This window comes from Perca flavescens, chromosome 12, assembly GCF_004354835.1.
Source record: "Perca flavescens isolate YP-PL-M2 chromosome 12, PFLA_1.0, whole genome shotgun sequence".
NCBI lineage: Eukaryota > Metazoa > Chordata > Actinopteri > Perciformes > Percidae > Perca > Perca flavescens.
The window spans coordinates 31,288,508-31,308,288 of NC_041342.1; the positions used below are offsets into that span (position 1 = coordinate 31,288,508).

Here is a 19,781-nt window from a genome sequence, read left to right on the forward strand (position 1 = left end):
CCAGCGGACAAGCTAATCCAGCACAAATTAGTGCATAAAAAGTCACCAAAATGAAGTATTTCAACCTTATAATTACTTACAAAATGAAGGAAAAACTGCAAAAAAGGTCCACTTTTTGAAACAATAGAAAGAACCGAACCCCCCTTCCACTAGGCTGCATGGCTACGGGCCTAGTCTGTCTATCTCAGTTAAAGGGATACGCCACCGTTTGTTGAAATAGGGCTTATCTCCCCTAGCTGTAGATAGGTGGGCCAACGCATTTTTTGTGCATGCATCGTTTTAGCCCGGTGCGACACCGGCAGCGCCGCCGCTAGTTAGCTTAGCGTAGTGAATGGAATCCTATGTTGCCGGTTAGCATGTTGTGAGTAAAAGTGAGCCAACAAAAGACAAAAAAACAACGTAATTACTTGCACTGAGACAAAAAATGCGTTGGCCCACCTATCTACAGCCAGGTTAGACCGTGATAAGCCCTATTTCAACAAACGGTGGCGTATTCCTTTAAGATAACTCAGCAGTGCCTCCGTCAAAACAAAGCCACAGTCCAGCGTAGAGAGGCTGAGTGAATGTGGTCTGGACTCTGTGGAGGAGAGTCATGGTGTCAGAGACGCTGTAGAAGGACAGAAGACCTGCGCCGTGGTCCAGGTACACTCCTACTCTGGTAGATGGAGGACCTGAGATGGGAGTTTGGACTTTGTTGTGCCAAAATGTGTAACTGATTTTGTCACAATCCAATGCCCAAGATTTGTCATTGAATCCAAATCTACAATCAGTCGATTTCCCCGCTCTGCTGATGTTCTTGTACGCGACTGCGACGTAAACTCCTCCTCTCCCTCTCACCTCCCAGTAACAGTGCCCGGTCAGACCCTCTCTACTCAGGACCTGGCAACATGTAGCAAATCTGTCTGGGTGACAAGAATAAAACGGTTCCTTACCCATTAATGTGGCTTTTCTGTTCCCCTCAGATAATAACAGATATGTGTTCACCGTGTTGGGATCCAGTGTGAGTTCAAGTGAATATTTCAAGAATTCTTCTCTTGTCTTGGGCTCTTGTTGTGAATATGGCAGTATAACATCCACTTCAGTCACTGTTGTTAACCAGAGTTCTTTCAGAATGTCCTGTAGTTTCTTTTTGAATTCTGACACGGCCGCTGCCACGTCCTCAAAGTAGCGCAGAGGACGGATATTGATGCTGGATGTAGATTCACTGGCTGGTGCGAGTAAAGAGTAATTTTGAAGAAACTGGTTGTCATCCTCTGTGTCCGAGAGCCTCTTCAGCTCAGTGATCTCCTGCTCCAGCTTCTTCTGAAGCTCTTTGATTTGATTCACTTCACTTTTCTGCTTGTATCTGACCTGCTGCTTTACGGCATTGCGTCTTTTCTCCATGCGACGGATCAGCTCAGTGAAGACATTCTCACTGTCCTTCACTGCTTTATCAGCAGAGCGATTGATGGCCTCCACCTCCTGTTGAAGCAGCTTCACATCTTTCTCTCTGTCCTGGATTCTCTGCTGGATGTTTTGTCGACTCCCCTCGAGCTCTTTCTGCCTCTCAGTCCTTTCTGCTGCAGCTGAGACTGTGTCGTGGCCTTTATGTTCATCCATTAAGCAGAGATAACAAATGAACTGCTGATCAGTACGGCAGAAAATCTTCATCACCTCATCATGATGAGAGCAGATGTTCTCCTGGAGATTCTTGGAGGGCTCCACCAGCTCGTGTTTCTTTAATGGAGCCACATCATAATGAGGCTGAAGGTGTTGATCACAGTAAGAGACCAGACACACCAGACAGGACTTGAGGGCTTTCAGTTTTCTCTCAGTGCAGACATCACAGGCCACATCTTCAGCTCCAGCATAGCAGTGATCAGCAGGAGCAGCTTGGAGTCCAGTCTTCTTCAGCTCCTCCACTAAATCTGCTAACATGGTGTTTTTCATCAGGACAAGCCTTGGTGTGAAAGTCTGCCTGCATTGGGGACAGCTGTAGATCCGCTTTTCATCCTCTTCATCCCAGTGAGCTTTAATACAGTTCATGCAGTAGCTGTGTCCACAGGAAGTAGTCACAGGATCCTTCAGTAGATCCAGACAGATTGAACAAGAGAAAGTTTCCCGGTCCAGTTGAACTCCTTTCTGCGCCATTTCTCCTCTCAGTGAAAACAGCACTGTCTGAGTCTCACTTCCTGAACACTTGCTCAAGTTTGAGCTCTGATCCAAACAACACGTGTTTCAGCTTTTGTACTTCACCGCCATGTTGGAGACACCCATCTTCAAACTGTAGGTCTCTCTGAAGGGGAGGGAACAGAGAAATGTGGCCGGAGTGCAGCTCGCTGTGTGTGAGAGAGCGGGGGAGGAGGGAGGGGTTGTCAAGCTTTTTTTAAATTCCAGGAGGAGGAGCAGCACTGCAGCCAGTTAACCCTTGTGTTGTCTTCCCGGCAAAATTGAAAATCAACACTTTTGTTGATGCTTTTTTCATTGTTTGTCACTTTCTTTTGACGTTTTCAACACTACGTCAACTTATTAATTTAGTTTTATACTTATTTTTGGAATTTATGTTCAATACACCTCATTTATAGGAGGAGTTAGAAAAGCAGAAATTAGGAATCATTTAGACTAAAATAATAGGAATGTATCTTGACGGATAATCATAGACTGGAATATGTCAACTTTTACTCACAATACTATTTTGAAACCCCTTCAAATTTTTTTCAAATGTTTTAAAATGAACTAAAACACCCCACAATTTATGAAAGTAGAGATTTGTACTTGCCAAAGAGCGTTGTGCGGAATCATCCATGTTATTTAAGGTAGTGAAAATTGGGTAGTTAAAAAGAAAATGGATATATTTGAACGAGGACAACATGAGGGTTAAAACCTGCTCCACATTTGAAAACATTTAAGTTTTTAGCTGTAAAATACTCCTTGGCTCCTCAGGTTTTGGTGATGGCTCCATATTTCTTTAACGCTCCTTCAAAGTCTGTTAAATGTTCTTTTACTGGTTCAAAAACAGTTGACTGACAACAGAAATAAAACCCTTTTATTAACACAAGGTGTGTAAAAAGGTGTCAGAGATGAGTACTCAGAACCCAGGTGCACCACAATAAGCCATTTTATCACCTTTGTTATTTTCTCTGTAAACCAATGAGTTTAAAATCCAACCGTGACGGTCTAACGTCCTCCGGTGTGCTGACGTATGCCGCTGGTTGGCCTTCTGTGTGAGTGGGACTCCTGATAAGTTTCAACCTTTGACCATCACTGGCTGATAACTGACTATATTTTAAAGGTCCCATGACTTGGTGCTCTTTGGATGCTTTTATATAGACCTTAAAGGTCCCCTAATACTGTATCTGAAGTCTCTTTTATATAGACCTTAGTGGTCCTCTAATACTGTATCTGAAGTCTTTTATATAGGTCTTAGTGGTCCCCTAATACTGTATCTGAAGTCTCTTTTATATAGATCTTAGTGGTCCCCTAATACTGTATCTGAAGTCTCTTTTATATAGACCTTAGTGGCCCCCTAATACTGTATCTGAAGTCTCTTTTATATAGACCTTAGTGGTCCCCTAATACTGTATCCTCTTTTATATAGACCTTAGTGGTCCCCTAATACTGTATCTGAAGTCTCTTTTATATAGACCTTAGTGGTCCCCTAATACTGTATCTGAAGTCTCTTTTATATAGACCTTAGTGGTCCCCTAATACTGTATCTGAAGTCTCTTTTATATTTATAATACTGTATCTGAAGTCTCTTTTATATAGACCTTAGTGGTCCCCTAATACTGTATCTGAAGTCTCTTTTATATAGACCTTAGTGGTCCCCTAATACTGTATCTGAAGTCTCTTTTATATAGACCTTAGTGGTTAATACTGTATCTGAAGTCTCTTTTATATAGACCTTAGTGGTCCCCTAATACTGTATCTGAAGTCTCTTTTATATAGACCTTAGTGGTCCCCTAATACTGTATCTGAAGTCTCTTTTATATAGACCTTAGTGGTCCCCTAATACTGTATCTGAAGTCTCTTTTATATAGACCTTAGTGGATACTGTATCTGAAGTCTCTTTTATATAGACCTTAGTGGTCCCCTAATACTGTATCTGAAGTCTCTTTTATATAGATCTTAGTGGTCCCCTAATACTGTATCTGAAGTCTCTTTTATATAGACCTTAGTGGCCCCCTAATACTGTATCTGAAGTCTCTTTTATATAGACCTTAGTGGTCCCCTAATACTGTATCTGAAGTCTCTTTTATATAGACCTTAGTGGTCCCCTAATACTGTATCTGAAGTCTCTTTTATATAGATCTTAGTGGTCCCCTAATACTGTATCTGAAGTCTCTTTCCTGAAATTCAGCCTTGGTGCAGAATTACAGCCACTAGAGCCAGTCCCACAATGAGCTTTCCTTAGGATGTACCATTTCTGTGTCTGTAGTTATTGCATCGCTACTGCTTCTAAAAACACCATTCAATTATCAAAATGTTCAGCTCTTTAAGGACATGTGCTTTTAATCAACTTTCTTTTCCTACCATATATAATTTTTAAAATATTAAGCTTTTAAAAAATAAAATTATTTAAAGCTGCAAGCAGCGTTGGACGGGCCCTAGCACCTCCTTGCACAATATTATTTACATGAGCTCTCAGGTTGAAAATAGTATTTTGGAATTAGAATTTGAAGCTGTACGTTACAATTCCTCTGACTTATTCAATTTTAATTTAACAACATGCAATACATGCATACACAATATCTGTTGTCTTATGTGCATCAAGACTTAACAAAACATCTTCACACGCAAACTTGATGAAATTAATTCTCACTATTTTAACAATTTTAAGTATGTGTAATAAATCTTCTTTATTGACTCAGTGCACAAAGGAAATGTGAGTTTTAAAAATCACCAAGTAATAAAAAACTCCAAACATGGACACTGTACTGTGTGGTATTTCAGGATGAAAAGTGCCTCAGATATACTCTCATATCAATCTGTTACATTTTCTCTGTCAGCTTTTTATGATCCCTGAATAAAGACAAGAAGACAATACTTTGTTCATGTTAGTTTATTGATCATGTCAACCTTCAGTTTGTTCACACATCCCATCAGTAACGTCAGTTCCAAGAATCTTGTTCAATGATTTAATGTAAAGATTCACTTTATCCACACAATCACTATGTTTGAACAGAATCTCAGCTACTGTATGTAAAAGAGAATAATTAATGAATTCCTTATGGATTATGATCATAATTACAGTTATATAACAGATCATATGTCTGCCAGACAAATACAAGTAAATGTGATTATAGATTTCTTTACAAATTTACACAAAATTAGTTAAAATAAAATAAAATAAAATAAAAGAACTGTACAAATGCATCAATACAAATATTCATCAGACATTTAGAGCACAGAGTAGTTCAGAAGTCAGTTCAGGTCAACAGACATCATCATGAGCAGTGGTAGCCTCCGTGGCTAAACAGACACAGGAAGGAGCTCAAACATTTACAACAACAGCTAATGAGAAGATGTCAAAGGACATCCCATAATGTTTGATTGACAGGTGATGCCTGTGCAGTGAAGAAATGCCCCAACAATCAGCTCTCAGCAACAAACATGGAGACAAAATAAATTAGTAGAGTTATAAATTAGAGTTAAAACCCAGAGTTTAACTCAGTTTACAGAACTCAGCTGTGTCTCCATAAACTAAAAACCCAACTCCAGCGTAGAGAGGCTGAGTGAACGTGGTCTGGACTCTGTGGAGGAGAGTCATGGTGTCAGAGACTCTGTAGAAGGACAGAAGACCTGCACTGTGATCCAGGTACACTCCTACTCTGGGGGTCGGAGGAACTGAGACGGTAGTCCAGACTTTGTTGCACACAAAAGAAGAACCCTTTATGTTGCAATCTAACGCCCATGATTTGTCATTGAGTCCAAATGCACATTTATCCGGGTCACCTCGTCTGCTGATGTACTTGTATGCGACTGCTACAGTCGCTGTATTCTTTCTCCACTCCACCTCCCAGTAACAACGTCCAGTCAGACTCTCTTTACTCAGGACCTGAACCCAGTCCGAGAATCTGTCTCGGTGACGAGAATACGACTGTTCTTCTTCCATTACTGTTGCTCTTCTGTTCCCTTCAGATAATAACAGCAGTCTGTGAGCTGTGTTGGGATCCAGTGTGATTTCCCGTGAATATTTTAACAATTCAGCTCTGGTCTTGGGCTCTGGTTGTGGCAGTAAAACATCCACTTGAGTCACAGCCTGGGAGATGTTTGTCCATGTGTCTCTCAGGACGTCCTGCAGTTTGTCTCTCACTTCTGACACAGCTTCTGTCACATCCTGAAAGTAGCTCAGAGGACGGAGATTGATGCTGGATGTAGATTCACTGAGTGGTGACAGTGAGGAGTAGTTTTTCAGAAACTGGGTGTGATCCTCTGTGTCTGAGATCTTCTTCATCTCAGCGTCTTTCCTCTTCAGCTCAGTGATCTCCTGCTCCAGCTTCTCCTGAAGCACTTTGACTCGACTCACTTCACTTTTCTGCTGGAATCTGACCTTCTGCTCCACATTAGAGCGTCTTTTCTCCATGAGACGGATCAGCTCAGTGATGATCTTCTTACTGTCCTTCACTACTTTATTAGCAGAGCGATTGATGGCCTCCACCTCCTGTTGAAGCAGCTTCACATCTTTCTCTCTGTCCTGGATTCTCTGCTGGATGTTTTGTCGACTCCCTTCGAGCTCTTTCTGCCTCTCAGTCCTTTCTGCTGCAGCTGAGACTGTGTCGTGGCCTTTATGTTCATCCACAGAGCAGAGATAACAGATACAGTGCTGATCAGTACGGCAGAATATCTTCATCACCTCATCATGATGAGAGCAGAGGTTCTCCTGGAGCTTCTTGGAGGGCTCCACCAGCTTGTGTTTCTTTAATGGAGCCACATCATAATGAGGCTGGAGGTGTTTCTCACAGTAAGAGACCAGACACACCAGACAGGACTTGAGGGCTTTCAGTTTTCTCCCAGTGCAGACATCACAGGCCACATCTTCAGCTCCAGCATAGCAGTGATCAGCAGGAGCAGCTTGGAGTCCAGTCTTCTTCAGCTCCTCCACTAAATCTGCTAACATGGTGTTTTTCACCAGTACAGGTCTCTGTCGAAAGATCTGCCTGCACTGGGGACAGCTGTAGATTTTCTTCTTGTCCTCTTTAGCCCAGTGGCGTTTAATACAGTTCATGCAGTAGCTGTGTCCACAGGGAATAGTCACCGGATCCTTCAGTAGATCCAGACAGATCGAACAAGAAAAGGTTTCTTGGTCCAGCTGAACTCCTTTCTGCGCCATTTCACCTCTCTGTGACAACACCTGTCTGAGTCTCACTCCCTGAGAATTGAAGGTAGTTTGAGCTCTGATCTAAACAGGGCGTGTTTTGCAGCTATGATTTATTCTAGGTAAAGGCACAGCAGAAACAGAGCTTGAACTTTGTCTCATTTAAAATGAAGCCTCAGTTAAAACCTATCCACATCTGAACACATTGAAGTTGTTAGTTGTAAAATAATTCTATATGAGTTGCACACTCATATAAGACATGTCTGATAAGTTTCAACCTTTGACCATAATTGGCTGCCTTAACTTTACAAAGAGAACTGACTATATTTTAAAGGAAGCCATACACCATTTACCATGATGTATGACACAATATTTATATTTTGTGAATGATGATTCAGCATTCACAGTAATGTTATGTTATTTGAAACTACTTATTATTATTATTCGGTACATTTTTTGCATCGCTACTGCTTCTGAATACTTTCAGCTACAGAACTATTTAACCATCAAAATGTTTAGCTCCTTAAGGACATGTGTCCTTGCAGTCAACTTTTTTCTAGCATGTATACGTTTTAAAATTTAAAATAAAATTATGTAACCCAATGAAGAAAATCTTCAAATCCTCTATAACCTACCCTACTTTGAAATGCTACTTCCACATACGTTCAGCTAGAGATTTCATTCAAAGTTTTTGTGTATCAAAGTTTGAGGTTTATGCTTATTTTCAGACCTTTTCTGAGTGTATAATAGGTGTGTATTGGGCTTCTTTAGACTGATAGCTGATTTTCTGCAGGAAATGCATTTTTCTAGGTTTCTATCAGCCTAAAAACATGTTTTTAAGTAAAACATGCAGACAAAGTGAGCTGAGGTGCTTCAACCTCCACTACATCACAGGTTAGCAGGATGAAGGCCCCATCTGGTGGTTTGCATCAGTTTTCACATTTTTAACCTCTGTGACATTCACTGCAGGGAGAGATGATGAAACTTCAAACAACATCAGTAAAGAGGAATTTTAATATATGTAATATCACACTGTGTCAGTTGGTTGACATGAGACACACCCTGTACTACTGATGCTGCATTCAGGGCACGTGGGAAACATGATAGAGAAGAGTTTCAACTCTCAGGTTGTAAATAATATTTGGGAATGTGGCCAAAGGTTAAAATGCTATTAATCCTTGAATTCTGATTAAACAACATGGAAATTGTTGAAACCAAATATAAAGATTCACATACTCAATATACTGTAGGTTGTGTTATTTGTGTCAGGAACGAATCCTCTTTATGGACTCAATGCACAAGAAAATGTTAGTTGTAATAAAATATTCATCTTTTTAAAACTGTTAGTTTTTTTTATATATATATATATATATATATATATATATATATATATATATATATATATATGTAACTCAATGAAGAAAATCTTCAAATCCTCTTTTAACCCACCCCAATTTGAAATTCTACTCCTACCATTTTATTTTCATGCTTATTATCAGACCTTTTCTGAGTTTATAATAGGAGTGTACTGCTCTTCTTTAGATTGATAGCTTTTCAGCATTCACACACATTTTCTGCAGGAAATGCATTTTTCTAGTCATATTACAAAGATTTTCTATCAAACGTATTCTCAAGTAAAACATACAGGCACCTTAAGTCACCAGCTTTAACCTCCACTACACCACAGGTTAGCAGGATGAATGCGCCCTCTTGTGTTGGGCGTCTGTTTTCACATTTTTAATCTGCTGTGAAGACATGTCCAGACTTCAAGCAACATCAGCAAAGACAATTAAAAAGATATAGTATCACACTGTGTCAGTTTGTTCACACAAATGTTAAAATGTCTCTGGCTTCTTGAATTCTGATGAAACGTGGACATACTTGAAACCAAATGTAAAGATTCAACTACCTGTTATTCTATGTGTTCCATTACTTTAAAGTAATTACCAAATAATCTTAATTGACTCAGTGCAGAAAGAAAATGTTTGTTGTAAAAATCAATAAGTGATAGAAAACTCTGCTCATTTCTCTGTGACAAAGCTGTTTTATTTGGAAAGTTGAAAGGACCGAGACTGACTGATTCGAAACATGAACACTTTGTGGTGTTTGAGGAAAATTGCCTCAGTTATACTCTCATATCAGTTTTATATTTACTCCATCAGCTTTGTTTAAACCCTGGAATGAAGACAAGAAGAATATACTTGAAAGTTCAAGTTTGTTTATTTGTCACGTAAAGCTTCAGTCTGTTAAATTACTCTTGTTCAATGGTTTAATGCAGTCGTTCTCAAATTATTTTCAATAATGTACCCCATTTGAACTGTGTTTTTAAGCCAAGTACCCCCTGACCAGCGATAGATTTACCAAACAGTCATGTAACTGAAAAACATTTAAATTATGAAAAAAGGCAACAAAAACTTAAAAAAAAAAAAAAGAAAACGTAAAAACATGGAAAGAAATGGAAGAAAGAAGGAAGTAAGGCAAGAATAGGTGGAAAATAATATATCAAAAACATAGAAAACAGCGACAAAAACAAACCGTAGAAAGAAGGAAGACAAACTTCAAAAACAGTAACCAAAACTTTGAAAAAGGCAGATTTTTTTTAAAAGCGAATAAACTTTGACAAACTTTTATATATATATATATATATATATAGAGAGAGAGAGAGAGAGAGAAACAGAATCTCAGCTATGTTGAATAGAATATTAAATGATAGCCTTATTGATTAGGATAATTAGTTTTATAATAACTCACAGGTCTGCCAAACAAATCAATGTAAATGTGATTATCGATTTCTTTAAAAATTTACAAAGTGGTGAGAACAAAATATCTATGATAAAGGAACCTACAACCTCCCAAATGTATACACATTCATGTGTCGCGTAACAAAGTAATTATAATGGCTGTAACAGACCCCACACAGAGTGACACAAGGCACACTTCTTGCTTTTGGAAGCATTGGAACAAATGTCTGTATGAGACTTATGGACTGCAATGTATTTAACTTTTGTTGTCTTGTCTGTGTTGTGTTTTACATATTGCTTATACTGATATGGAGTATGGGCTGCACAATATATCGTTATCGCAATATCAACTGGCACAATATACACATTGCGAAAGGCTGCAACATATCGTGAAAGACACTCAGAGATTCTTTGTGTTAGTTGAAAGAAAATATCAGTAGAAAATTACAGTTAAAAAATATACTGTCATTATTTTTTAGTGGTTCCTTTTATATTCAATTAAATGTTAAATTTGTTCAATAAAATAATGTTGGAAAATATTTCCTTTCGTTTGTTATAAATTCAACAAGCAATTTGTTGTATTTTAGCAGAATGGTTTTCCATTTTTAGTTCAAGTCAACAAACATCAGAACGAGCATCGATGGCTGAAGAGAAACAAACAGCTCTCCGCAACAAACATTCACACTCAAAAACTCTGGAACTGAACCACGACATCTGTCTGTTCTAATTCACAAAACTCAGCACTGGATCCGTACCAGAAAAACCCAAGTCCAGCGTAGAGAGGCTGAGTGAATGTGGTCTGGACTCTGTGGAGGAGAGTCATGGTTTTAGCGATGCTGTAGAAGGACAGAGTACCTGCGCTGTGGTCCAGGTACACTCCTAGTCTGGTGACCTCGTGCCCCGAGACGGGTGTGTCCTCTGAGTCGTACACAAATGTATATTTGTGCTGGGAACAATCTAACACCCAAGACTTGTCATTGAGTCCAAATGCACATGCAGTCGCTTTCTTTTTTCTGCGGACACCCTTGTATGAGACTGCGACATAAAATCTCCCAAAGCACTCCACCTCCCAGTAACAACGTCCAGTGTAACTCCCTCTACTCATGACCTGTAAAGTAGTGGTGAATCTGTCCTTGTGGCGACGGTAAGGCTGTTGTTCTTCCACAGCTGTTGCTTTTCTGTTCCCCTTGGATAAAACCAGCTTTGGGTGTGCTGTGTTTGGATCCAGTCTGATGTCACGCCAATATTTTAAGAACTCAGCTCTGGTCTTGGGCTCTCGTTGTTGATCTGACAGTAAAACCTCCACTTCGGTCACTGTCAGAGAGATGTTGGACCATAGGTCTCTCAGGACGTCCTGTAGTTTAACTCTGGCGTCTGACACAGCCACTGTCACATCCTTAAAGTAGCGCAGAGGACGGATATGGATGCTGGATGTAGATTCACTGAGTGGTGACAGTGAGGAGTAGTTGTGTAGAAACTGGTTGTGATCCTCTGTGTCTGAGATCTTCTTCATCTCAGCGGCTTTCCTCTTCAGCTCAGTGATCTCCTGCTCCAGCTTCTCCTGAAGCTCTTTAACTCGGCTCACTTCACTTTTCTGCTGGAATCTGACCTGCTGAGTCACAGCAATGCTTCTGAACTTAATGAAACGGATAAGACTGGAGAAGATCTTCCCACTGTCCTCCACTACTTTATTAGCAGAGCGATTGATGGCCTCCACCTCCTGTTGAAGCAGCTTCACATCTTTCTCTCTGTCCTGGATTCTCTGCTGGATGTTTTGTCGACTCCCCTCGAGCTCTTTCTGCCTCTCAGTCCTTTCTGCTGCAGCTGAGACTGTGTCGTGGCCTTTATGTTCATCCATTAAGCAGAGATAACAAATGAACTGCTGATCAGTACGGCAGAAAATCTTCATCACCTCATCATGACGAGAGCAGATGTTCTCCTGGAGATTCTTGGAGGGCTCCACCAGCTTGTGTTTCTCAAACGCAGAGGAGTTATAATGAGGCTGGAGGTGTTGATCACAGTAAGAGACCAGACACACCAGACAGGACTTGAGGGCTTTCAGTTTTCTCCCAGTGCAGACATCACAGGCCACATCTTCAGCTCCAGCATAGCAGTGATCAGCAGGAGCAGCTTGGAGTCCAGTCTTCTTCAGTTCCTCCACTAAATCTGCTAACATGGTGTTTTTCAGCAGGACAGGCCTCGGTGTGAAAGTCTTTCTGCACTGAGGACAACTGTATATTCGCTTCTCATTCTCTCCATCCCAGTGAGCTTCAATACAGTCCATACAGTAGCTGTGTCCACATGGAGTAGTCACCGGATCCTTCAGTAGATCCAGACAGATTGAACACGAGAAGCTTTCCCGGTCCAGCTTAACTCTTTTCTGCGCCATTTCACCTGGTGGCAGTGACTGTTTGAGAGTTTCTCTGAACAGAAATATGAGTCTGTGCTCTGACTCAAAAATAACTCACTTCCATTTGTTCCTGTTCCTTCCGTGAGTTGGAGATAACAAGTCAGCTAGTGCTCAGCGTGGACCTGGTTGTGTTTGAGATCAGGAAGAAGAGGGAGGAGTTATCAGGCTTTCATGCTTCCAGCAGGAGGAGGTTTCTCTTAACGGGGCGGGGCAGCGCAGCACACTGGGTTTCAACATGCTGTGAAGAGAAGAACAATTATTAATGATATATACCGTATACATTAGGGCTGTGTATTGGCAAGAATCTAGCATCCGTTTCATCCTGAAAACTCTGCTTTTTCAAAAACCAACATGGCTCAGTTCAAAATTTTGTTTCAAAACAAAACTCATCACAATACATGGGTTACGATTCAATATATTTCGATAATGTGCGTAAGCCGATATAAAATCGATACAGTATTGCAAAATAAAATATTGCATTATTCAAGTGTATCGATGTTTTCTTACACCCCTAGTATACATTTGTAGAGTTCATTCAGTCTGTAAAAAAAAGGCCATGCCCCTGTGCATGCATTCCCATTCTGTATCCACTGTGCCTGATCATGTGCTCTGCATGTGCACTCTGCGTGACGACGCAGCAGTGAGTGAGAAGCACAGAGGAGCAGACATCAGCTGGACTTGAGTTTAGACAGACAGTTTCTTTCTAGTGTGTGCGTCCATGGAAATGTAAGTTTAATTGTTGTGTTAGGTAACACACAGTGTTTATTAGCCGTGAATGTATTTAGGTTTCTGTTAGCTTACAATGGGATTCAGAGCTAGCAGGCTAGCTTGTAATAGTCTGTTTAACTGTGTTTTACATTCTAATAGCTATTTATAATTCTAATAGCTATCGTTTTCTATGCTATTCTGTTTAAATGCTTATTATAATTCTTATCACTGTCATTTGTATAGGTTACATCAGGGGTGTCAAACTCAATTCCACAAAGGGCCACACTGCAAAACAAGAATCACATCCAGGGCCAGACATGTTTAGGTTATTCACATGCTATTATTTCATCGTAAAAGTCAAGCATCTTTTTTTGTATGTCTCATATAATCATCTCACTTACAGCTCAGTCGACATAAAGACCCAAAAAAGTCAAACTGGCCAAAAAACATTGGAAAAAGTAGCAAGAAAAAAAAAAAAAAAAATCGGAAAAAAACCATTGAAAAAAGCTATAAAAACTATGTGGGCCAAAGTCTATTGTGAACCTAAACTGATATGCATCCTGGATCAAAATCTGCAAGGGGACAGATTTGGCCTGCGGGCCTTGAGTTTGACACACGTGGGTTACATGAATGCCTTTGTGTTTGCTAATTTTTAATTGGTAGCTCATTACATTCTAGTTATTAATGTTAGCCATTAACATTGCTTTGTGCATGCTATTTGTAGATGGCTATGTTTAGCCCTGGATCCTTTCTCCCACACGCTCACCTGAACAATGGAATAGTGTCCTGACATTACACACTGAAGTGATTGCTGCCACACCTATTAACCCATATTTACACATTCTATCATACACAGTCCCTTACAGCTCACAGCAGTTGAAGCTAAAACTGGAAAGATAAACAATACCATACTTTTTTTTTTGGTCGGGCAAGGACAGGTTTAAAGAGTCAAAGAACAGGTTTAGCAAGTGTAACACAAGTGGACAGGGTATGGAAACAGACAACTTCAGCTGACGGTTCTCCAAAATGTATAGGGCTGCAACTAACGATTATTTTCATAGTCGATTAATCCGCAGATTATTTTCTCGATTAATCAATCAGTTGTTTGATCTATAAAATGTCAAATCATGGTGAAAAATGTGGATCAGTTTATTGAGGAGAGAAGAAACTAGAAAATATTCACATATATATATATTACTCAAACTAATCAATTATCAAAATAGTTGCCAATTAATTTAACGGTTGACAACTAATCGATTAATCTTTGCAGCTCTAAAAATGTATTTGCTCTGCAGAAGACAATATCACATTAATTGGCTTCCAGTCTACCGTTTCCTACTATCCTCACCTCTGCTCCTCAGCAATACAGGACTTTATTGACATTCTTCACAGCAGACATGTTGACATGTCATAGTAGGAAAAGCACAGGTGTATTAAACCATTATTGATGGCTGCATTCCACTTAGGAGAGGTCCTGGTATTGTTCATGCGGACTCACTGAAATAGCTTCCTGGGACACTTGATGGAACTGAGCCATCGTTAAGGTTATCAATCTCAGGTGTGCTTTTCCTACTATGACATTTCAACATGTCTGCTGTGAAAAAGGTCTATTGTCTAAGAGTGATCTCATTTTCTACCATACATACATACATACATACATACATACATACATACATATAGCATTTCATTCAACTCTTAATGTGCACATTGCTAGCCAACAGGAGCCATTAGAATAGACTGAGGAAACCCTACTTGAATTATAACAATATATGTGAAAAACATGAGAAACAATATTTTTATACTTCCTGACAGTTTCACTGGGCAAAGTTAAACCGTACGTGGGTTTGGGTGACTGCACAGATAACAAAAAGAATATAACATCCAACAAAGAGGTACACATACCTGCAGGAGACCATATGGCATTAACTGGCTCTTCAACCTAAACATGAAATAACAGAATTCACACCCTCAACATGGACTGTAGAGCCTCCGTTATTTACATTATACTGGACTCTAACAGCGCGAAATGGAGCGAAAAGAAAGAGTTAAACAAAGCATCGTTAAAACCTATATTTAACCGTAAAAACTGCACAAAACAGCTATTGAATATCGTATTAACTTTGAGACAATACATATTGAAGGGTGACAACACAATTTCTCAAAAAAAACAATAAAATAGCGCAGCAGCATTTTACACGCGACCTACCTCATAGGTATATATATATCTATGCGACCTACCTCATACGAAAGCTACGGCAGCTTAGGAGGTACAATAGAGGCGCAGGCGCAGTTCATCTCCGCAGGAAACAATAGCAATACCATAAATAAATTAAACTCAATAAGATCAAAATTCACAAATACGCAACACATCATTAAATGATTACAATTAAATTAATATTTTTAACTCTGTTACACAAGGCTGTTAGACAGTGGTGTGGTCTAATGTATTGCAGTGGGTATATTTAAGCATTCATGCTTTTCAGCTGGAGGGATTTTCTCTCAAAAGGTGGACACTTTCACTGTTTTTAACACATCTAGTCATTCACACTCTCAGCTAAGAACTACATTCAAACTTTGAAATGTTTATAATCTTTCATACATTATGGCTGCATTTCAACTTTGAAATCCCTTAGAAACTTGTTTAAATATTCAACTTTTTAAGCGTAGTAAAAATGACCTCAGATTTTTACATTATTTTGTGTACCACTAGCGGCGCCAGGATTTTGATTGTAGGTGGGCCCCCAGAAAACTGGATGGGCAAATTAAAATAAGCCAAATGTATTCAGGTTCCCCCTGCATACAACAGCCAGACACTAACGATATCCTGGTAAGTTTCAACCTTTGACCATAACTGGCTGCCTTAATTACACAGATAACTGACTTTATTTTAAAGGAAGCCACACACCATTTAGCATGATTTATGACTTAATTCCTATTTACTGTGTGAATACTCGTTCAGCATTCACAGTATTATGAGGTTATTTAAATCGTAATACTAATTATTATTCTCCGTACATGTTTTGCATCGCTACTGCTTCTGAATACTTTCAGCTACAGAACCATTCAATTATCAAAATTTTCAGCTCTTTAAGGAGTTTGTAATCAAAATTATTTAAAGTGTGCAAGCAGTATATATATTATTTAATATTGTGCACCTCCTTGCACAATATTATTTACATGAGCTCTCAGGTTGAAAATAGTATTTGGGAATTAGAATTTGAGGCTGTACGTTACAATTCCTCTGACTTATTCAATTTGAATTTAACAACATGCAATACTTGCATGTAAAGAATCCACTACACAATACACTCTTGAACAAAATCTTAAGACCGGGGGAAACATTGCAAGTTTTTTGCATTTCGTGCTAGTGGATCATAACCGGGTTGTAAGTACTGCTTCAAAATACCAAAAGAAGAAACAGGAGCCATAGACAAAAAATAGAGAGTAGGCAATTTATTGAAAACTGCATTCAAACTTAAACAGGCTGTTCATCAGCTGATCAAAAGTTTAAGACCATAGGCATAAAAAGGTAAAATCTGCACAAAAATATGGCTTTCATGTCATTGTTCTTCAGGCAGTCACACTGTCATGATCTCCAGATGGCAAAGGCAAAAAGGCTTTCTCTCTTTGAATGTGGCAGGATTGTTGAGCTGCACAAGCAAGGCCTCTCGCAAATCGCCATCGCTGCCAAGGTTGGACGCAGTAAGACAGTCAGTTTACATTTCTTAAAATATCCTGAGAGTTATGGGACAAAAAAATCAAGTGGTAGACCCAAAAAAATGTCACCTGCACTGAGCCGCAGGATCCGACGGGTTGCCCGTGAAGACGCAGGTCGATCCTCGACCCAAAATTCAGGCCCTTACTGGTGCTGACTGTACTCCAATAACCATAAGATGTAATCTGCGAGAGAAGGGCTTCAAGAACAAAAAACTTCTTCAAAGGCCACGTCTCCTCCCACGTCACAAACTTGCCCGTTTGGAATTTGCAAGGGAGCACCAAACATGGGACATTGAAAGGTGGAAGAAAGTTTTATTCTCTGACGAGATTTTTTTTTTACCTGGACGGTCCTGATGGCTTTCAACGTTACTGGCATGAGAAGGAGATCCCACCGGAGAGGTTTTCTACACGGCACAGTGGAGGAGGCTCCATCATGATTTGGGGTGCTTTTTCCTTCAATGGGAAAATGGAGCTTCAGGTTGTCCAGGGACAGCTTTCAACAGGACAACGCTGCAATTCACACCGCCCGCCTGACGAAGGACTTCTTCCAGGAGAATAGCGTTGCTCTTTTGGACCATCCTGCGTGGTCTCCTGATCTTCATCCCATTGAGGACATTTGGGGATGGATGACAAGGGAAGTTTACAAAAACGGACGTCAGTTCCAGACCGTGGATGCCCTTCGTGAAGCCATCTTCACCACATGGAGCAACGTTCCCAGCAGCCTCCTGGGAACAGTTGCATCAAGCATGCCGAAACGAGTGTTTGAAGTGATCAACAAGAACGGTGGGGCTACTCACAACTGAGTCCTTTTTTGACACTTTTAGTTCTGTTTTGGGTTTACTTTTGGTCTATGGTCTTAAACTTTTGATCAGCTGATGAACAGCCTGTTTAAGTTTGAATGCAGTTTTCAATAAATTGCCTACTCTATTTTTTGTCTCTTGCTCCTGTTTCTTATTTTGGTATTTTGAAGCAGTACTTACAACCCGGTTATGATCCACTAGCGTGAAATGCGAAAAACTTGCAATGTTTCCCCCGGTCTTAAGATTTGATTCAAGAGTGTATCTGTTGTCTTATGTGCATCAAGACTTAACAAAACGTCTTCACACCCAAACTTGACCAAATTAATTCTCACTATTTTAACATTTTTAAGTCTGTGTAATAAATCTTCTTGATTGACTCAGTGCACAAAGGAAATGTGAGTTTTAAAAAGCACAAAGTAATAAAAAACTCTAAACATGGATACTGTACTGTGTGGTGTTTCAGGATGAAAAGTGCCTCAGATATACTCTCATTCTGCTCTGCAGAAGACAATATCACATTAATTGGCTTCCAGTCTACTGTTTCCTACTATCCTCACCTCTGCTCCTCAGCAATACAGGACTTTATAGACCTTTATTCACAGCAGACATGTTGACATGTCATAGTAGGAAAAGCACAGGTGTATTCAAAACCATTATTGATGGCTGCATTCCACTTAGGAGAGGTCCTGGTATTGTGCATGCTGACTCACTGAAATAACTTCCTGGGACACTTGATGGAACTGAGCCATCGTTAAGGTTATCAGTTTCAGTTGTGCTTTTCCTACTATGACATTTCAACATAACTGCCGTGAAAAAGGTCTATTGTCTAAGAGTGATCTCATTTTCTAGCATACATACATAAAAATGACATTACAGTATAGTATTTCAAGCTGACAGAGAAAATGTAACAGACTGATATTATCAGTCTGTTACATTTTCTCTGTCAGCTTTTTATGATCCCTGAATAAAGACAAGACGACAATACTTTGTTCATGTTAGTTTATTGATCATATCAACCTTCAGTTTGTTCACACATCCCATCAGTAACGTCGGTTCAATGACTCTTGTTCAAATATTTAATGTACAGATTCACTTTATCCACACAATCACTATGTTTGAATAGAATCTCAGCTACTGTATATAAAAGAGAATAATTAATGAATTCCTTATGGATTATGGTCATAATTACAGTTATAACAGCTTATATGTCTGCCAGGCAAATACATGTAAATGTGAGTATAGATTTCTTTACAAATTTACACAAAATGGTGAAATCAAAAGTTAAAATTAAATTAAAAAAAAATAAAAGAACTGTACAAATGCATCAATACAAATATTCATCAGACATTTAGAGCATAGAGTAGTTCAGAAGTCAGTTCAGGTCAACAAACATCATCATGAGCAGTGGTAGCCTCCGTGGCTAAACAGACACAGGAAGGAGCTCAAACATTTACAACAACAGCTAATGAGAAGATGTCAAAGGACATCCCATAATGTTTGATTGACAGCTGATCTCTCTGCAGTGAAGAAATGCCACAACAATCAGCTCTCAGCAACAAACACGGAGACAAAACAAGTTTTTTTAACTCTTAAAACACAGAATTTAACCCTGAAATGATTTCTGTCTATTTCAGTTTACAGTAGAGGTGTTGAAATTAATCAAATAAATCGATGCATCGAATCGTCGACGTGGACGATGCTGCATGCTTGATGGTGTTTTTTGTCCCCAACTGCTCCATCCAGGCAGCGCTGCGACCGCTGCCTTCAAGGCACCTAACCCCTAACCCTAACCCTAACCTGAAAGGCACCATTGGGGGCAAAAAAACACAGATAAACATGCTGCATCGATACTCAACCGGGCCATAATCAATTATTTCTGTTTACAATTTAATGTAGGCCTAACAACATTTCTGTTTACATATTCTGGTAAGTTTTGCACATTCAGGAAGTGCCATTTGGTCAGTGCTGTATAGTTTTATCTATCCAATTTATTTAGTATTAGAGCACTGCAGAATGTTTTGTTTTTTAAGCTTGAAAAGGTATGAATTAAATATCCTACATGGCTTTAATAGAAAAATGTATTTGACGCATCGTGATATTAAATCGAA

At 39.5% G+C, this 19,781-nt stretch overlaps 3 protein-coding genes across 7 annotated transcripts; all 3 read right to left on the reverse strand.

Moving 5' to 3' along the window:
- Positions 1–434: 434 nt before the first annotated feature.
- LOC114564915 (tripartite motif-containing protein 16-like) lies at positions 435–2,323 on the reverse strand. Its single transcript, XM_028592588.1, has one exon. The coding sequence runs from the start codon at positions 2,128–2,130 to the stop codon at positions 499–501; it is 1,632 nt and encodes a 543-aa protein (XP_028448389.1). The 5' UTR covers positions 2,131–2,323; the 3' UTR covers positions 435–498.
- A 3,044-nt stretch (positions 2,324–5,367) lies between these two features.
- Positions 5,368–7,312, reverse strand: LOC114564912 (tripartite motif-containing protein 16-like). The gene has a single exon (XM_028592586.1). The coding sequence runs from the start codon at positions 7,310–7,312 to the stop codon at positions 5,645–5,647; it is 1,668 nt and encodes a 555-aa protein (XP_028448387.1). The 3' UTR covers positions 5,368–5,644.
- Positions 7,313–10,500: 3,188 nt separating this feature from the next.
- On the reverse strand, positions 10,501–18,262 carry LOC114564910 (tripartite motif-containing protein 16-like). Of its 5 annotated transcripts, none has more exons than XM_028592580.1 (3): positions 15,395–15,446; positions 15,059–15,095; positions 10,501–12,686 (listed from the first exon to the last, which is right to left on the reverse strand). In XM_028592580.1, the coding sequence occupies exon 3, from the start codon at positions 12,425–12,427 to the stop codon at positions 10,724–10,726; it is 1,704 nt and encodes a 567-aa protein (XP_028448381.1). In that variant the 5' UTR covers positions 12,428–12,686; positions 15,059–15,095; positions 15,395–15,446; the 3' UTR covers positions 10,501–10,723. The 5 variants fall into 5 exon arrangements, with proteins under 5 accessions (XP_028448381.1, XP_028448382.1, XP_028448386.1 ...); XM_028592581.1 differs by having other exon boundaries at positions 15,363–15,401; XM_028592585.1 differs by lacking the exons at positions 15,059–15,095; positions 15,395–15,446 and adding an exon at positions 18,231–18,262.
- Between the last annotated feature and the right edge of the window lie 1,519 nt (positions 18,263–19,781).

Bases quoted from the DNA above. Each gene is read 5' to 3' on its own strand.
- LOC114564910 (XM_028592585.1), bottom strand. From the start codon at position 12,427: ATGGCGCAGAAAAGAGTTAAGCTGGACCGGGAAAGCTTCTCGTGTTCA.
- LOC114564915 (XM_028592588.1), bottom strand. From the start codon at position 2,130: ATGGCGCAGAAAGGAGTTCAACTGGACCGGGAAACTTTCTCTTGTTCA.
- LOC114564912 (XM_028592586.1), bottom strand. From the start codon at position 7,312: ATGGCGCAGAAAGGAGTTCAGCTGGACCAAGAAACCTTTTCTTGTTCG.